The 20,513-nt window shown below is 41.9% G+C and overlaps 2 protein-coding genes across 2 annotated transcripts in view; one reads left to right on the plus strand and one right to left on the minus strand.

Moving 5' to 3' along the window:
* The window catches only part of LOC143989146 (fucolectin-like), a 565,918-nt gene extending 559,526 nt beyond the window's left edge, over window positions 1–6,392 (plus strand). Inside the window, exon 4 of the mRNA XM_077489171.1 lies at window positions 6,126–6,392. Coding sequence (XP_077345297.1) covers window positions 6,126–6,276 — 151 coding nt within the window. The 3' untranslated portion in view covers window positions 6,277–6,392. The remainder of the gene's footprint in view (window positions 1–6,125) is intronic.
* Window positions 1–20,513, minus strand: part of LOC143989147 (fucolectin-4-like) — a 378,380-nt gene that overhangs the window by 248,849 nt on the left and 109,018 nt on the right. The gene's annotated exons all lie outside the window — the stretch shown is intronic.

A 20,513-nucleotide genomic window follows, 5' to 3' on the forward strand; every position in this document is an offset into this window, starting at 1 on the left:
ACTATTACCAGAACCCCTGGCTTGTCCAGGAGAAACTCAGTCAGCCCACAAAGGATCAAAACATCAAAAGGTGGAGAATTGTATACATTTGCCACTACGTAAGATCTATTTTTGATCTTGCAGTACAGGAAAATGTATCAACCTAATTTGTCTATCTTAGACTGTATACAAGAGAAAGCCACCCCAGATCTAATAAAGATGCTCACCCCTCTAGAATAAGAGGAGTGAACTGAGTGGAATTGTGTACAATAGTCCTACCACCTCAGTTGAGGAATAGAAGATTTAGTAAGGTGTGTCTCCTGTAGGCAAAGGATAGCTGCCTCATATGTTTTTACAATCAAATTGACTGCTGCTTTTTTCTCTGGGTCTCCCATCTCCTGGACATTCTAAGAACACAAAATATTTTTTTTAAACTGAGTGCTATTAACCATCAAAGTATAATTTTGCATAAATCAAATAACCAATGCCTTTTTCCATTAAAGTGACTTTCTTGACTTTAATAGTTTTCTGGTGTCAGTTTTGTGACCCTATCTTGCTTAACCTCATAGCTATTATTGCTTTCAAACAATCTTGTATACCAAACACACCCCTTGATCCATCTCGTACACCCATGCATCCCGCCCACCTGGCCACTAGGCCAATTGGTTTCAAACATTCTTGTGCACCAAACACACCCTTTAATCCAACTCATACACCCATGCATCCCTCCCACCTGGCCACTAGGCCTATTTGGGGGCAACCTAATGTGACCGTTACATATAGCAATAATTTTATGTGTTAATGGCTTGTTTAAACTTATGTGCTTACACACTTCCCTCCCTATCCCACCCCGCACCCTTTACCCTATGCAACCAGCATCTAAACAAACAAATTAAACAAACAAAACAAAAACACAAAACATAAAACACATATGGAGAAAACTCTTTGCCATACCTCCTGATATCAAGAGGTACTATGCTCATTGTTTTCTCCCACCTACCCCTCCTCCCTCTCTTCCTCTCCTAGTGATACAAGTTGTGCTTATTATGTGAATTAAACTAAATCATAATATTAATGAAATTCTAGGGTAGTACAGTCAGACTAAGCTACAGTCTCTTTTTATAAGTTTCGATCCAGTCTTCCACTCTCTCTGGAGTGTCAAGAAACACAGTCTCCCCCATGGCATTTATTCGCAATCTTGCCGGGTATAACAGTGCATAGCTCAATTCTAATTGTTGTAGTTTGCGCTTGACTTCTCCAAACTTGGCCCTCTTTTTTGTAAATCAGGTGAAAAGTCAGGATACATAGAGACCTTTTTACTGTTGTACAGGATAATGCCCATTTCTCTGGCTTTGTTTAATATAGTCACTTTATGTTTATAATTAAGTATTTTTACCAGGAGAGACCTAGGAGCGGCACCTGGCTGAGGGCGTTTGGAAGGGACCCTATGGGCTCTTTCTAGTGCAAAAAAGGGTGAAAAGGACTGTTCTCCAAATAGATCTTTGAACCATTTTTCCAGGAATACAAATCTGATACCTCACTCCATTCGGGAAGCCCCACTATCCGTACGTGCTTCCAACGCATCCTATTCTCCATTTCATCGATATTTGTCTAGTAGATTTGTTCCCTTATGATTTTCATCTCCTGTTTTTTTTAAAAGTTAGATTTTTATTAGGTTTTCACATATTACAAGTATCGCAGGACGAACATTTTCTTACATGTCATCAGTAAAGGTAACATACAAAATATCTAGCAACAGAATGAACATTATGCATAGGTCTATGTAGACAACCAGATGATGACCCTTGGTGCGAACACCTCTTAAATGTAGAGCTATAGAGCGCGACCCAAAATTTGGCGGGGAACTCCTCTCCACCTAGACACCCCTTACAGGAACAATTCTGTGTCCGGGAGGAGAGCAGTGCCCCCAGGAAGCGGATCGGGATCCCATTCGTTTCGAGATCAAATTGTTTCCAAACCATTCATCTCTTGTTTTATAGGGTTTAAACATCCTCTATTAAACGAACCCTCCCCTCAAGGGTGGTAGTCATTTCACAAACCTTTTGCACATCATGCCTAATGAAAGACAATTCTTCCTGTTTTAAGCTGGGAAGACATTTCATTTATAGAGCTTTTGCATGAAATAATTGCATGCAATATTTCCATTAGTAATGGTTCTGCTTCCCCTAGAGCTATCGTAGTAGATGGTGACTTTGGTCGCCCTTGAACGTCCTCCATCATCTCAGCCGGCAAACTTCCTATGGGGACATTCGCCCCTTTTGCAGGTGTTACCTGGCCTTGTCCCAGTCTTTTCCTTGCAAGATTAGCTCCAGACTGTGGTTTGGATAACATAGTGGCTTGTTGGGTCTGTTGGCTGGTTTTTGGAGGGGTCTGCCCCTGCAGGTGTGAAAATTCCTTTAATTTGGCAGCAGCTGCCTGGCTCCCCTTTGTGGTACGCTGCGATGGCATAGTCAGGGATATATATGAAAGTGTGTATTTGTCGCTATCCCTTTTTTCTGTCCTCTACCATCCTCAGGGCCACCTAGTTGAAACCAAGTGGGGAGAGGGAGAAAGGGAATAAATCAGGGAGGGAGAGAAAAAGAGGTAACAAAAAAATGGAGAGATGAGAACCGTCCCTCACAATTGAAAAAAAAGGGCAAAGAAAAAAAAAAATTGTGGTTCACAGTCCCAGTCTCTTAACTTCACACCATAAGGCAGTGAAAGGGGGAGGGAAACAAATACTTGGTCTCTAATTTATATCGTTAGGATAGTGCTAAAACACAGATAAAACTGCATCAAAAATACATAGGGTAATCCTCACTGTTCTGGTGTAAAATTGTCCCATAACCCAGCTCTCTTTCAGTCTCCCACACTGATTATAGAGCCGGTTCTATATTTTAAAAGTAAAGTCTTTATAACCAGCAGTTGATATTACACAGAAAATAACAGACAACTGGGGAGAAAAAGATTTTTCAGCTATCATCCAGTATTGCAGGGGTTAATCCAAGTCTTGACTCACTGTTATGTTTGTAATACAATGTAACTGTCTCTGTAAATGGCCTCCTACCAGTCTCTTAAACTGTTTTATGGGGTTGGCTCAGTGCCTGATGCCTGATACTGAAAAAGACAGAGTAAGTGTTGCCCCCTCAGCACATTCAATTTCCAGCACCACCAGCATAATGAACTCCATCCAGGCCAACCCAAAAATGAAAAAAGTTACTCCTCACAGTCCAGCCTTCTGGCTTCACACCAGAGTATAAAGAAAGGAGTGGGGGGAGGAAGGAGACGAAGGAGAAAGAAAAAAAAGGAGGGAGTGGGAAATCATCCAGGTAGCTGTCATGAGATGTTTATTCCAAGTAAGGAACTTGATCACTCGGAGTTGGCAGTCGGCGTCGCCTCCGTCCAGTAGGAAATGGCTGAATAGCATGAATGGGGTAATTCTTAAGGAGAAATCAATATATACAAAACAAGGAGTGTTACAGAAATATGACTTGATTTGGAAACACTGGCGGGAAGCAAGAGGCTTTACTGTGTAATGTTTACTAGTCTGGACCAAAAAAACATATACCGAATGGTTGGGTAATGACTTAAAAGGAAATAGACCTCGAGAGATTGTAAGAGGGGTGATTGTGAGGAAAGGATGGAATTGAGGGGATGTAGCGAATGGGTTGTGACTTAATTTGATGTTTAGACAGGTCTTCCTGTAGGATGAATTCCCCACACAAACTTCTGTCAACATGGGTATAGTCGATATTACACATATTGCTTTTAGGAGGGGTGGAAAGTAAGGAGGAGGGAGGTTGGGTGCTGAAGGAAATATCTGTTTTGATATATTGTGTAAATATTGGGAAATGTGTGAATAAAGAAATAAAGTTTAAAAATATATATATTCTACTTATATAGAATGTAAGTCCCACACAATTTCATGTTTGTTTGTATAGTTACATTATGGGGATGGTACCTTCTAGAGGTAGATTCAACATTTTTATTTTCCTAAAGGATAAAGGTGCCCTTTAAAACAGTTAATACAGTGTTATTTTGTATATCTCTGTATTGCTTGTTAGATTTATGTTTTATGTAAAATGCCTCAGAATATAGAACTAGGTAGAAAGTCAATGACATAACTGTCTGGGAACGGCCTATGCAAAAAGTATTGCTCGTATTCATGCCTAAAATAATTGTCTATAAAGTAAAAAAAAAAAGTTCTGCATATTTACCTATGAAGTTATTATACATGTAACTGTTGACAGTCTGGTTATGTTAGTTTTTTTTTCTTTTGCAATGTTATTATGTTATGTTATGGAATGGTGTTATTGTTTTTTCATTATTCTGAATAATCTTGAGCACAGGTTTTGTGCTCTACTGCTTATGGATGTGCAGTAAATGATTACGAAACAATATTTTGAAAAGCAGTACTTAGGTCATTTTATTACATCCCTAAAGTACAGAAATATGTTTTAGGTTTGTAAATGTGTTTTACCGAAAATTGGTGCTCATTTTGTTCAGTCTTGAAAACCCAATAAAAATTATTAAAAATTAAAAAATGGAAATTTACTCATAACAACTTAATAAAAATAATGTTCTTTAGCAGGGAACATACATTTCACATTATAATAATTATGCTACCAAAATGAGTGTGTGCTTCCAGCATTGGTACGGTCTCTTCTTGCTGGAGGCTGCCATTTTGCTGAAGCTGAACAGCAGTAAATCTTTAGGTTGCCAGCAGATCGGCCTCTATAAATGTAGCATAGTGCCTAAAAATAGAGAGCAACTGAGCATGAGCAGAGCAGGGAGAGACTGGTATTACTGGATTTTAAACAGTATAGGCACTTATTTTTAATGTTTTACATAGCTGTACCTGCAAAAGAGATAAGCCTAAAGTCATCTAGCAGGACTTTATTTTATGACTAAAGTTCCAATTTAAAGTTGACATCCACAAATTTGTCAACTTTGTAAAAAGTGCAGGCACACCATGAGTTAGAGGAATTGTAAAGTCTCAAGGTTTTTCATCTTTATGCATATTATGGCTTGAGGATATACTCCACATTCGAGTCTGTGAGAGAGGAGAGAAGCACAGAGAGCAGCTATGTGCAGTGCAGGCCAGTCAAGTTCCTCCACCCCAAACTCGCTCATCCATGTCTTTATGGACCTTGCTTTGTGCACTGGTTGTGCAGTCATGTTGGAACAGGAAGGCGCCATCCCCAAACTGTTCCCACAAAGTTGGGAGCATAAAATTGTCCAAAATGTCTTGGTATGCTGACACCTTCAGAGTTCCCTTCACTGGAACTAAGGGGCCAACCCCAACCCCTGAAAATCAACCCCACACCATAATCCCTCCTCCATCAAATGATTTGGACCAGTGCAAAAAGCAAGACCCATAAAGACATGGATGAGTGAGATTGGGGTGTAAGAACTTGACTATCCTGCATGGAGTCCTGACCTCAACCCGATAGAATACCTTTGAGATTAATTAGAGCAGATACTGCAAACCAGGTCTTCTCATCCAACATCAGTACCTGACCTCACAAATGGGTTTCGAGAAGAATGATCAAACATTCCCATAGACACACTCCTAAACCTTGTGGACAGCCTCCCCAGACGAGTTGAAGCTATTATAGCTGCAAAGGGTGGGCCAATGCAATATTGAACCCTACGGACTAAGACTGGGATGCCATTAAAGTTTATGTGCGTGTATAGCCAGGTGCCTCAATACTTTTGGTAATATAGTATATGTATTTATATATGCATTTTTTTCCTTCTGACCCATCCAATGATGTTATACTTCTCTTTCTTTAGCAGCAGCAGGGGGTGGTCCTTAATGCTGTATACTGAGTGTAGGCTGAATGATGAGGCTGCCTCAAGTGGTGTGTCCATGGCAGTCTGGGCTCCGTGGAGGTGGGATTATGATGATGACTGTCACTTAACCTGAAAACCTAAGGACATCTAGTGGTCAAAAAGAAGTACTGTGGGGGAAAGCGCCAGATTTGGAGATCTTTGCAGATTTGAGATCTTTGAAGCTTTGCAGGAAAACCTGCTTTTCACTTTTATCTTTAATTGAGCTATTTAAAATAAATACATACAGGTATAACTATTGCTATCACTGTGACTGTTATCATTGATATTAAGAATTTAACTTCACAGCACAGGTGTGCGGTGATTACCTCTATCCCAGATGGAGCAACACAGACCTTCTACTGTCATGGCATGACTGGCAGATACGTCAATATAATTATACGTGGAAAGACCGAATTTCTTCAATTATGCGAAGTTGAAGTCTGGACCGCCGACAGTAACTGAAAGGACAACTTAAAAAGAGCAAAAGTTTAATACAATAATTCAAGTTATAATTGATTGCCTTATGTGCCAATAATCTGAATAATCAAATACTGCTTAATAAACAATGTTCAGCATTATGTGTGTGTTGTCAAATGTATTATCAGAAATCCCTGTGCTCCTGTATACAGAGGAAACATGTTATGTGTGTTGGATTTAACTGCAGGGGGTGTATTAAAAAGGATGAAATGCATCAAAAATGTATCGGGATCTGATCTGAATAAATAATATTAAAAATAACATTGGGTTACTACCAATAGGGAGGTAGGGGAACTACTATTCCAGATCCTAACATCATTGCTCTCATTACCAATGATCAGAGCCAGCAATAACATATAGAGGAATGAAGATCAGATGTGGGGATAACAAAAAGAGGGAATCCGCTGTATCTTCTTATAATAAATATGAAGCTTTGTGAAATATAAGGTATGTAGAGCAGGTAGAAGAATTACAAAAATAGAAAATGGTGGTAGAAAATAGATTTACATAACATTGAGATGAAAGTTCTGAATAAAGGTCCTAAATACGTTTCAGGTAGAAATATTGATGTACAGAAATATGTCTGTAATTTGAATATAAAAAATAAATTAAATAAATAAGAATGTTCTCAGTGAAGAAGAACTCCATTATAGAATTAACAATATTTGGCAGAAGATAATTATTTGGGAACTGGATGATAAGGAATTGAAATTCGGTACCACGTCCCATTCATATAAGTAAAAAGAGAAAGGGCAGGTGGGACTTTTTAAAGGTACCACAATGTAGAATAAACAATCAATTTGAAATAATATACATTTTATTTAAACAATTCTTTAAAATCACAATGAACATTTACAAAAGTCACGTAATATTTCTTTGGACATGTAACAACCACTTCTTACTCTACATGTTTCGCTCAGAAGAGCTTCTTCAGGAGTTTTTGGAAGTGTCGCATGAAGTAATATATACTATAAAGAAAACAACAGCTGTAAATTAATATTAATATAAATTAATTTATATTTTTCTCTTTGGTTACAATCAGGTCCTTCTAGTTCTTGTAAAACCTCAGCTTTTGTCTATGTATGTATTAAATAGTGTTTTATGAATACAAGCATCCGGTAGGCTTCCCTTTTCAGTTTATCATTATTCTATACAAAATGTACTCTATAAAATGTATTATTTTTTTTCATATATATATCTATATATAGATAGGTATGTCTCATTGACATGCCATGTGATTTTATCTATGGCAATTTTTAAGCATATTCATTTACAACTGTTGTTTTCTTTATAGTATACATTACTTCATGACACTTCCAAAATTTTCTGAAGAAGCTCTTCTGAGTGAAACATGTAGTGTAAGAAGTGGTTGTTATGTCCAAAGAAATATTAAGTGACTCTTTCAATATTTGACAGACAATAATAGTGCATACTGGGTTAAGAAATAAATAAAACTTTAATCCTTCTGGTATTCTTAACCATCGTTTAACCCTTTTATAACCCAGAGGTTGTTGATGTTTAACCTCCCAGGGCAGATTTTGCTCTGTCAGCATGATTGGGTTAGCTTAGCAATAACTCTTTGACTAATTTGCATATCTAAATAATGTTATTTATTTACTACAATGTTTAATTAATATAAATAAAAATCCTTGCCGTGTTTTATTATATTCTGACAAATGCTTAAAAAATATAGTTTTTAAAATATTGTTTCTATGTTTTAAATTCATTATTATTTTTTGATTATTATTTTTAATATTTTAACTGTATGTGACAGTTACACTTTTTAAATAGATGGCACTGCAGATGAACAGTGCAGTGTGATGCTAGCCGTTATTATGCCCAACCACCTGTGCTCAGTGTCAAATACTCATCTGCAAAGACTGCAACAACCCAATAACCAAATACCATATATACAAACCTTATAAGACAAATGAATGTGCTGTCTCTTTAACCACTTAAGCCCGGAGCAATTTGCAGCCAAAGGACCAGGCCCCTTTTTGCGATTCGGCACTGCGTCACTTTAACTGACAATTGCGCGGACGTGCGACGTGGCTCCCAAACAAAATTGACGTCCTTTTTTTCCCACAAATAAAGCTTTCTTTTGGTGGTATTTGATCACCTCTGCAGTTTTTATTTTTTGCGCTATAAGCAAAAGTAGAGCGACAATTTTGAAAAAAATGCAATATTTTTTTACTTTTAGCTATAATAAATATCCCCAAAAAATATATATAAAAATTTTTTTTACTCAATTTAGGCCGATACGTATTCTTCTACGTATTTTTGGTAAAAAAAAAAATCGTAATTAGCGATTATTGATTGGTTTGCGCAAAAGTTATAGCGTTTACAAAATAGGGGATAGTTTATAGCATTTTTATACATTTTTTTTTTTTTAGTAGTAATGGCAGCGATCAGCGATTTTTATTGTGACTGCGACATTATGGCGGACACATCGGACATTTTTGACACATTTTTGGGACCATTTTCATTTATACAGAAATCAGTGCTTGTTAAGCCGCGTACACACGGGCGGACTGTATGGCCTACTTAGTCCGTCATACAATCCGACGGACAGTCCGTCATACTTTCGAATGAACGGACTTGACCACACACGGATGAACAAACAGTCCGTCGAAAGCTTGCGCGATGACGTGTACAGCACGTATGATGGGACTAGAAATAGGAAGTCCAATACACAGCAATGCACCCTTCCGCCGTGTAAATCCTTTCTGAGCATGCGCCATTCTTAGTCCGTCGAACTAGCCTACTGACGAGCGGATTGTCCGCTGAAACCAAAGTATGACGGACAGAATTTCGAAAATTCCGAAATACTTAGTACGCCAGACTGCATGCTGAAAAAGTCAGCTGAAGCCCACACACGAGCGGACTGTCCGCTGAAATGTGTTTCGACGGACTAAGTAGGCCATACAGTCCGCCCGTGTGCACGCGGCATTAAATGCACTGATTCCTGTGTAAATTACACTGGCAGTGAAGGAGTTAACCACTAGGGGGCAGGTTAGGGGTTATGTGTGACGTTATGTGTTTTTTTATTGAGGGGGCGTGGCCTGGCATGTGACGTCACTGATCATCTTTCCCTATAACAGGGAACAGACGATCGGTGACAGCCACACTAGGAAGCACGGGGAGAGCTTTGTTTAAACAGACCTCCCCTCGTTCTTCAGCTCTGTGACCCGATCGAGGGACACCAGTGGCAATCAGGTCCGCTGGTCCTGCGGCCACAGTCACTGAGCTCGGGACCAGGTCGGGAGCACGCCACCGGCGGCGCGCTCCCAACCCACGGCTGGGCACTTAAAGAATCACGTACAGGTACGCGATTGTGCCTAGCCGTGCCATTCTGCTGTCGTATATCAGCGTAAGGCGGTCCTTAAGCAGTTAAATGTGATCATACCTCCAGCCATAAATCATTAAGCTAGACTATACAGAGTAAACCAATCCATTGTGCAATATGAATACAAATAAATTTAAAAAAAATATGAGTAAAAGAAATAGTAAATCAATTCATGTGTGCCTTGGGACAAAACAGAAAAATATACCAATTCATAAAAAACATATAAAATGAAATAAATATGAATAAATAAATACATTTCATACACCATACAAAGATGAATAAAGTGCAATAGTGCATAAACCAATAAATAGCTAAAAATCCAACAGAAAATGTATTAAATGTCCCAAACTGGTGCTGTGAAAAATGCAACCAGTAGAAAAGTATCTCTCCAAGAAAGACAGACCTCTATGCATAGGTGTGCACAGCCTATTTCATTAGGGTGTGCACCTTAAACCTTATACACATGCACACACACATGTGTGTGTGCACGTGTATATATACTGATGGGGTCAGTAGAGCAGTGTACAGTGTCAGTGGGGCAGGGAATGGTGTCAATAGTTTTTATTTTTATCATTTAAAAAATATTCATTTGTTTAATTTACATGTTTTTAGGAGCCCGTTAGGGAGCTTTGGTGAAACATCAAGAGTTTAAATGGGGAATCTGCACCACCACAGGGTGATTAGGGTGTGCCCAGGCACACCCTGTGCGCACGCCTATGCCTCTATCCTATAGGAGGTCAATTTAGCATGGATGAAATAGACCCAAGAAATCAGCAGCATCAGCCTGGGGTATATCACTGTCTCCTTGTACCGCTAGATGTCTCCAGCACACTCTCAAAGGACTCCGGCAATCCACCACCTTGATCTCTTATATGTCACTCAGAACACAAACTCCATGGCCCAGAATAAAACAAAATCATGGATTCTCTGTAGAGTCTATCTTCAAAACTTAATAATGACTAGATTTATGATCACATTTTGCTTTTATAGAGCGCAGCCACATTAAAGAGGAAGTAAACCCTGATGGGTTTACTTCCTCTTTGTTTCCCTGCAAAGGTAAAGCATAATGGGCTACTATGCATCGCATAGTAGCCCATTATGTGTCACTTACCTGACACAGGAGCCAGCGATGTCACCTCTGAGCCGTGATGACATCACTCCCGCCCATGAGCATGAGTGCCGCCACTAACGGCATATTGCCGTCAACAGTGACATGCTCAGTGTGCCTGCGCACCTCTGCCTACGGAGCATGCGCCGTAGACAGCGGTGCCTGTCTTTTTGCAAATATCTCCTAAACCGTGTAGGTTTGGGAGATATTTCTTGGACCTACAGGTAAGCCTTAATCTAGGTCTGTAAGGGTTTACAACCACTTTAAAAAAGTTAGGAGGTTCCTCTATTTTCTTGCATGTGAAGATAGTACAGAGCCTACCTTGTATCACATATGTTATCCTCAACCCGCCCTGTGTAGACTGATGGGACAGGGTTTGATGTGTTTAACTTACTATTTTAAATAGAGGGAGGTAATCCACTGTACATGCGTCTCTGTCTGCACTGGCTGATGCCATCTACGGGTCTCCCAAACTTTCAGCATGCAGCGTAGCCCTGCCCACCACTGTGAAGCAGTGGGGTGACGTTGTGTGTCGGACATCTGCCGACACGCACATTGGCTAGCCAGGGCCATGTCAAGCAACAAACAAGACGAGGTAATGGAAGCAGGCCTCCAGGGGATAAATCTGTGATTTCCAATCACACTGAGCCAGCATGAAGTTAGCTGACACAGCATAGAAGCCTGGAGCGGTGCAGCCCACATGTGCCAGGTGCTGCCAAATGCATCAGTACCCTGACAAAAAATGCAAAATTGTAATGTCATGGATCCTGCCACAGAATGGGGACACACCAGAGCACCACCATCGGGAGCTCATTCACAGAGAGATCATAGAGATAAAATAAAATGGCATATTGTCAGAATCATAGTATGCAGAACTGGAAGAGGTTCACAGGCATATTACTTCTCCATTCCTTGCGAGGCAAAGCCTTCCAAAAGAGGCTTGGAATTCATGTCCTCATTTAAACCTGGGAAGGCGGTAGCCCTGAGATAATGGATCCATCTCAGCTCCCTCTGGAGGAGGAGCTTATCTCAGTCCCCTCCCCTGGGACTGGGGTGGACCCGATCCAGGGCCAAAAATGTAACTTTAGGGAATTTGCCTCCATGTATGGTGGTAACATGTCTGCCTATTGACAGCTCTAGATTACATGTTTGCATGCTGCAAATGTGCCTGTAAATCCATCTCCAGAGTTCAAGCTTGGTTTTTCCTACATTAAAAGAGCCACAGCCACAAAGCAGGAGACCACACCACACCATAAGTTTTACAATTGACATAATGTTTTGCCCTAAAGATTTTCCGTGGGGCAGTTTATCAGGATGGAGTGTTGTGCATGTATCTACAATATCCACATGCCTTGCATATAAAGGTACCTTTCTATTTGCAGGGATCTTTCCTATTTGACCCATTGAATTGGCTCTGTATGATCCCATCCCTGATGCAGGAGTCTTTTCTGAATGTAATTAGGGGGTGGGGGGTACAAACCTACCAACATTTTGATCCAGAGATAACAGATGGCAGTATTTCTGCACAATGTTTCTAATTTGTAAATGTTGGTAGGAAAATGTTACAATAATTCTGGTAAGGATGTTGTCATTTGTCTCTGTTTTTGGATTTTTTTGAATTTGTACTATATATAAGCAAATTTCTAGTTTTCCTAAGAGCTCTTTTATAGGCCTTTTTGAGGCAGTTTTTAGTGTATCCCCTTTTTTCAGTCACTGGCTGGTCGTTTTTTTGTTGATTGAATTTGAAATTTCTTTTTGGAGCAACCACTTCAGGCTTGCAACAAGTGCATTTTGGAGCCATATCCTAGGTCTCCATATTGTGGCATATCTCCCTTTGCCGGGCAGCTCATGCCTTCTGGCATGGGCTAGTCCATCGCGACCATAAGCAAACAAGGACACACTTCCTTAGTGCCACCGCTGGCTTTCTTTTGGCCACCCAGCAAGACCTTGGCATTGTGGCGTCTCTGTGCCCCCGGAAAGACACCACTTGAAGCAGAGCACACTTTGTTGTCCTTACTGTACCTCGTACCACTCTCGACCATCTATCTTCCACAGTAGCCATCTGTGGTTTGCTCTCTGGATACCCACCACCTTTTGGGGAACTTTTTGGCACCCTCTGTTGAGGAATAGTCTTTTGGGGACTGGTTGACGGACCGGACCTGCTGGCTCTGGGCTAGGCATTGAGTGCAGAGCAGTGACCTTGCTTATCCCTTTGCCCTCTGTACAAAGGGTTTTCCTTTCCTTTTATTTTGGAAACAACTATACATGATGGTTTCAAGCTACATTACATGATATATGTGAATATGCTGATCTGTATTCCCTGGAGAAGAGCCAATACTCGAAAGGCGTTGGAATATATAACTGTGTATCTTTGATTTTGTATTCCATGTTTGTGATCATTGAATCCTGTATATTTTATATATACCTATCTTCCCTTTTCTTCTTTGCAATGTAGATCTTGTTTACTTACACAAAAAAACATAAATAATAACTATCTACAATAAACATTGTTTACTTTGGCATAATACAAGAGTAGTGGTTTTCCCTTTAAAATCCCCTAAGAGGAACCTATTCCCTATACACATTTTTGGGATGTGGGTTAACCCTACTCCAGACCAAACTCAGCATCCCCCTCCATTTCTTTTTTTCAGAGACGATCTCTGAGCACATTAGCTTCCTGCTGAAAGGAAGTCTCATCAAAGCAATTCCTCCTAGTCCTCAGATATCGGCTATAAGGGATGGACATCAAAGGCGGTTTGGGGTGAACTCTGGAAGCATGCAATATCAAATTGGCAGATGTGGGTTTATGAAACAGGCGACTAGATAATGTGTTGTCCTCCTCTTGTTTGACAACATCCAGGAAGGTCACCTCTACAGGATCATAAGACATTGTAAATGCCAAGTTGAATTCATTTTTATTGAAGAAATATCTTAGAGATATCTCTGACTATAGGAATAAGGGCGTTTTTAAATTTAAACTAAGGATGCCACTGTCAATAGCACCTTACCAACAGAAGGCAGAGGTGGCGAGATGTTGACTGTTCACAGTCAGGGGTCAAACATGCCCGAAGCTTCTCTTGCCCACTCTGCTTCAGGTCAACCTCTACCTCCTAGATCTGCCTTTAAAAGGTGGGTTTAGGGGTAGAGGAGCTGAGAGAAAGAGGGGAGGACAGCAGATGTCCCATATCCCCTTCCCCACAGCTGTTCATAATCGCTTTTAGCATCTGGGTGCTAGGGGAAGTCCCCATGGGGATGATAGATACATTACCCAGCACTCTAATGATTGAGCGCCTCAGTACCAAGCACATGGTGGATACTCTCTGAGGACCCATTCTGGTGAAAATTGGTGGCAACACCAGAATCATCCATCAGATTTCAATCAAGGAGGACAAGGTGGTCAAGTCTGGGAAAATTACAACAATTTTTTTTCCGGGATTCAGAGCACCAAAAGGAGCATAGAACCAAAAGGGATACTAGAGGGGGAGGAGGATCTGCGCTAAAAAGGAAGCGAGTCTAAAGCACTCTGGCCTCTTTAACTTAAGTAAGGTGGTTTTGTCAGCAGAAGAGAAACATATTTTGAATCATGGCCTGAAATTTGCCCCTTCTAGAGCCTTGAATAAATTTGAAACATTTATTAACATTCAAACATTCATCCGAAAGGTCAATATTCAGCGCTACTGATTTCAAATCCCTTTCACTCCAATGTTGCAGTTTCCGCCGATATGAGGAATTCTAACCTATCCAATGTGTCGTTGTTTAACCCTCCTGGCCATATGGCTCCCTCAATCTCCATTTTTAGAGAGTTGGTTAATAATGACTTACAGCTGTTGCAGGTTAAGAAGAATAGGAGGGAATATACTTTAAAAAAGGATTGGAACTACTCAAAGATCACAAAGACATCATTGTGCGCCCCACTGATAAGGGGGGTGGGATTGTTATTTTAGACAGTAAAGCTTATAACAACGAAATGCTGAGATTACTCTCTGATCGAAAGACCTATGTCAGTTTAAAAGGAAATCCCACCTCAGAATACAAAAAGAAATTAGTGGGTCTGGTGGAAGAGGGATTTCAGCAGAGGATTATTTCCAAAAAGGAGAAGGCTTTCTTGGTTCCAACTGCCCCTAGGGTTCCGGTAATCTATTACCTACCCAAGGTGCATAAAAATCCCTTTGCCCCCCTGGGAGGCCGATCATTAGTGGGATTGATTTGGTGACTTCCAGACTGGGCAAATACGTGGATAATTTCCTTCAACCCCTGGTGATTAAGACCCCATCCTATTTAAGGGATTCCACAAAGGTTATTAATGCACTTAAAAATATAGAATGGAAAGAAAGCTATATTCTTGCCACTGCTGATGTTTCTTTATTATACACTGTTATCTCACACCAACATGGCAGAGAAGTGGTTGAATGCTTCTTGAAGAATGATTCTCTTCATGATAGACAAAGAGCTTTCATCTTAATCTTGTTGGACTACGCTATGGAGCAGAACTATTTTTAGTATGGTGGTTCCTATTAATGTGCAGAATAGGGGTGTGGCCATGGGGGCCAAGTTTGCGCCTAGTATAGCCAATCTTTTTATGGCCAGGAAGATGTCATCTATCGTGAATCCAGATCAGAATTGGTTTCATGGAGGTGATACATAGACGACATCCTCCTCCTGTGGGATGGTAACCTTGAGTCCCTGAATGATTTTATTGCAGGGTTGAACAATAATGATAGAAGGATCTTTCTTACCCATAAAGCCAGTAAAACTGACATAATTTCAAGGATACCAATTGAAATGGCTACATTGATTCTACGAGTTGTCATCATAAATCTTGGCTCAAATCAATCCCTAAGGCCGCGTACACACGGGCGGACTGTCTGCCCAACTTAGTCCGCTGAACCGTTTTTCAGCGGACAATCCGCTCGTGTGTGGGCTTCAGCGGACTTTTTCAGCGGACAGTCTGACGGACTAAGTCTTTCGGAATTTCCGTAATTTTGTCCGTCCAAACTTGGTTTCAGCGGACAGTCCGTTTGTGTGTAGACAAGTTGGACGGACTAAGTATGGCGCATTCTCAGAAAGGATTTACACGCCGAAGGTTGCATTGCAGTGTATTGGACGTCGAATTTCTATTCCCGTCGTACGTGCCGTACACGTCATCGCGCAAGCTTTCGGCTGTCTGCTCATCGTGTGTGGTCAAGTCCATTAATTCAAAAGTTGAACGGACTGTCTGTCGGATTGTCTGACGAACTTAGTTGGGCAGACAATCCGCCCGTGTGTACGCGGCCTAAGAGGCAATTTCTGAGGTTGAGGAGAAATTGCACAAATCATGAAAATTTTGTGCGGGAATCCTCAATACTAAGAAAGACATTTCTGGAGAAGGCATATGATCCTAATTAGGGATGAGCTTCGAACATTGCCTGTTCGCCTGTTCAGCGAACAGTGAACAATTTGGGCTGTTCGCAGCAAATTCGAACACCCTATACAAGTCTATGGGAGAAATCTAAAGTGCTCATTTTAAAGGGTAATATGCAAGTTACTGTCCTAAAAAGTGTTTGGGGACCTGGGTCCTGCCCCAGGGGACATGGATCAATGCAAAAAAAAGTTTTAAAAAGCCTGTTTTTTCAGGAGCAGTGATTTTAATAATGATTAAAGTGAAACAATAAAAGTGTAATATTCCTTTAAATTTCGTAGCTGGGGGGTATCTATAGTATGCCTGTGAAGGGGCGCATGTTTCCCGTGCTTAGAACTGTCCCTGCACAAAGTGTCATTTGTGCAGGAAAAAAAGTCTTTTAAAATCACTTGGGGCTAAATTGTCGGCTCCCCGTAATACAGAGAACACTCAATGAGTGATCTCTGTATTAGCCGACAATTCATTCATTCATTGATAAAAAAAATAAAAAGCGTGGGGGTTCCCCTAAATTCAATTACCAGGCCCTTCAGGTCTGACATGGATATTAAGGGGAACCCCGTGTCAAATAAAAAAAAAAAATTGACGTGGGGGTCCCCCTAAATATCCATACCAGACCCTTCAGGTCTGATATGGATATTAAGGGGAACCCCGCATCAAATTTAAAAAAAAAATTGACGTGGGGTCCCCTAAAAATCCATACCAGACCCTTTATCCGAGAACGCAACCTGGCAGGCCGCAGGAAAAGAGGGGGGACAAGAGAGCAGCCCCCCTCCCTCCTGAACCATACCAGGCCACATACCCTTAACATTGGGAGGATGCTTTGGGGGTCTGTGACCCCTCAAAGCACCTTGTCCCCATGTTGATGAGGACAAGGGCCTCATCCTCACAACCCTGGCCGGTGGTTGTGAGGGTCTGCGGGCGGGGGGATTATCAGAATCTGGAAGCCCCCTTTAACAAGGGGACCCCCAGATCCTGGCCCCCCCTGTTTGAAATGGTAAGGGGGTACAAAATTACCCCTACCATTTCACAAAGAAAGTGTAAAAATGGTTAAATAAGACAAACACACTTTTGAAAAATTCCTTTATTGAAAAATTAAAAAAAGATTCCAGCGGTACTAATCCACTCTTGCTATCCAGCGACGAATCTCCGGGGTCCAGCGATGGATGATCATATCCAGCGACGGGGATCTCTCAGTCCAGCGCTGTCCATACATACGTCTTTTGTCTCCAGTGCGGAGACACTGCGGAGATCCCAGCGCTGATGTTTCTTATATTAGGAGGGCGGGGCCACCCGTCACCTGACCCCGCCCTCTCTGACGCTGGTGAAGGGAGCCAGGGGTTCCCCAGTGACGTATGGGTGACCCGCCCCCTCTGATGTAACGGAAACCTGCGTTACATCAGAGGGGGCGGGGTCACCCACACGTCACTGCGGAACCCCTGGCTTCCCTCTCCAGCATCAGAGGGGCGGGGTCAGGTGATGGATGGCCCCGCCCTCCTAATATAAGAAACGTCAGCGCTGGGATCTCCGCAGTGTCTCCGCACTGGAGAAAGAAGACGGATGTATGGACAGCGCTGGACTGAGAGATCCCCCGTCGCTGGATATGATCATCCATCGCTGGACACCGGAGATCCGTCGCTGGATAGCAAGAGTGGATTAGCACCGCTGGAATCTTTTTTTAATTTTTTTTATTTTTAATAAAGGAATTTTTCAAGTGTGTTTGTCTTATTTAACAATTTTTACACTTTCTTTGTGAAATGGTAGGGGTAATTTTGTACCCCCTTACCATTTCAAACAGGGGGGGCGGGATCTGGGGGTCCCCTTGTTAAACGGGGCTTCCAGATTCTGATAAGCCCCCTGCCCGCAGACCCTCACAACCACCGGCCAGGGCTGTGAGGATGAGGCCCTTGTCCTCATCAACATGGGGACAAGGTGCTTTGAGGGGTCACAGACCCCCAAAGCATCCTCCCAATGTTGAGGGTATGTGGCCTGGTACGGTTCAGGAGGGAGGGGGGGCGCTCTCTCGCCCCTACCTCTTTTCCTGCGGCCTGCCAGGTTGCATGCTCGGGTAAAGGGTCTGGTATGGATTTTTAGGGGGACCCCCCACGTCAATTTTTTTTTATTTGATGCGGGGTTCCCCTTAATATCCATATCAGACCTGAAGGGTCTGGTATGGATATTTAGGGGGACCCCCACGTCAATTTTTTTTTAAATTTGACACGGGGTTCCCCTTAATATCCATGTCAGACCTGAAGGGCCTGGTAATTGAATTTAGGGGAACCCCCACGCTTTTTTTTTTTTTTTTTTTTATCAATGAATGAATGAATTGTCGGCAAATACAGAGAACACTCATTGAGTGTTCTCTGTATTACGGGGAGCCGACAATTTAGCCCCAAGTGATTTTAAAAGACTTTTTTTCCTGCACAAATGACACTTTGTGCAGGGACAGTTCTAAGCACGGGAAACATGCGCCCCTTCACAGGCATACTATAGCTACCCCCCAGCTACGAAATTTAAAGGAATATTACACTTTTATTGTTTCACTTTAATCATTATTAGAATCACTGCTTCTGAAAAAACTGCAGTTTTTAAAACTTTTTTTTGCATTGATCCATGTCCCCTGGGGCAGGACCCAGGTCCCCAAACACTTTTTAGGACAGTAACTTGCATATTACCCTTTAAAATGAGCACTTTAGATTGTGAACGTTCGAGTCCCATAGACTTTAATAGGGTTCTAAAGTTCACACGAAGTTTAGGTCTGTTCGCAGGTTCTGGTGCGAACCGAACAGTGGGGTGTTCAGCTCATCCCTAATCCTAATGAACTGGAAGGAGCATTTAGATTGGCTCAGGATTAAGACAGGGAAGATCTGTTGGTACTCAAACCCAGAAAGGTTGATGAGAGTTTTAAATATTAATTCATTACCACATACTCCAATCAGTATTATGATATTTAGAAAATCATACGAAAACACTGGAATGTTCTGAAGGGGGATAGAGTCCCGGGGTCAAATCTACCTGATATGCCCTGTGTGGTATATAGAGGGGTTCCCCCCTTGAAATTACAGCTGGCACCAAATGAGGTGGACCCTCCTAGGCCCCTTGTCTTTTTTCAGAACATGGGAGGTGTCACGTATCTGTTAGGAGTCTGATATGATGAGGTCGGCCTCATTTGTATCTCTGACCCAAGCCCCACTGAAGGTGGAACAGATGGTGGCTGGAGACAGGAGGAACACGAGTGCCAGAGAATGTTGCTTGCAGAACTTGCGATTGAAGTAGTAGGCTTGGTGGCACAGGCAGGACAACAGGTAGGGAGCTGGGATGAAGTTCAGTAAATCAGCTGATGTTAAGGAGGCACTCCAACCAACTTGCAGGTTCAGGTTTCGTGGCTTGCCAGAACTTCCTGTGGTCAGGAGACGAGAGGATACTGGACTCAGGAGAACTGAGATGATAGGGAGCCAGCACAGGTATCCGGAGTCAGTGTTGGAGCAGGACAGAAGACGGAAACAGAGTTGTGAGTGTATCCGGGTTCAATAGCAGGCAGGCAGCAAAGTACAAGGCATTAAGCAGGAGCAGGGTCAGGTGTAAGTGGGAATCAGGAACCAGTAGTCACTGTATATCAAAGTCCAAAAGCAGAGTCAGGGAAAGCCGGGATCAGCAACCGGTATCATGCAGGTTTAAACAGGGTTCAGAGGATCAGGACACAGCTGAAGACCAGTTAACACTGTTAGAGAGTCAGGGTGCCCTTGAATTAAGCTGTGTGGTACCAATTGGAGTTAGGGATGCGCTCCTGCACGTGCACGCCATCCGCTGAGCACACGCCCTGGTATTCGGGAGAGTCCGTAGTCATCCATGAGCGCGCACATGCACATGAGCGCGCACATGCGCACGAGTGAGCACCAGGCGCAAACTGCCAGTTCTCTTACAGGAGGGTATTTTCCTTGTAGAAAGTGTTCCATTTGTAAACTGAAAGTGAGTGAAAATAGGAGAACTGAGTCTTTTCAGTCGACTTCGACCCAAGAAACATTTCCTATAAAACCGTTTATTATGTGCTCTACTAAATATGTTGTGTACATGGTTCAGTGCCCCTGTGGTCTCCAATACATTGGACACACTAAACACATGATGCAGACAGAGGCTGAATGTACAATATTAAGTTGGGGTTTCTTAAACATAGCCTTTCTAAACATTATGCTCTGAAACATAATTGTAACCCTTTAATAGGGCAACCTTTTTGCGCATTGGTAAATTTTCTGGGCATTGGAGGGGAAGTAATTTGGTTAGAGGGGTCTCCAGGTTGGAAACCAGGTGGATCTACCAAGCCCAAACATTCACTCCTTTTGGAATGAATGTTGAATGGGACAAGAACTCCTTTA

The sequence above is a fragment of the Lithobates pipiens genome, unplaced genomic scaffold, assembly GCF_037356315.1.
Source record: "Lithobates pipiens isolate NorthernLeopardFrog02 unplaced genomic scaffold, aLitPip1_a1.2 Scaffold_18, whole genome shotgun sequence".
NCBI classification, from domain to species: domain Eukaryota; kingdom Metazoa; phylum Chordata; class Amphibia; order Anura; family Ranidae; genus Lithobates; species Lithobates pipiens.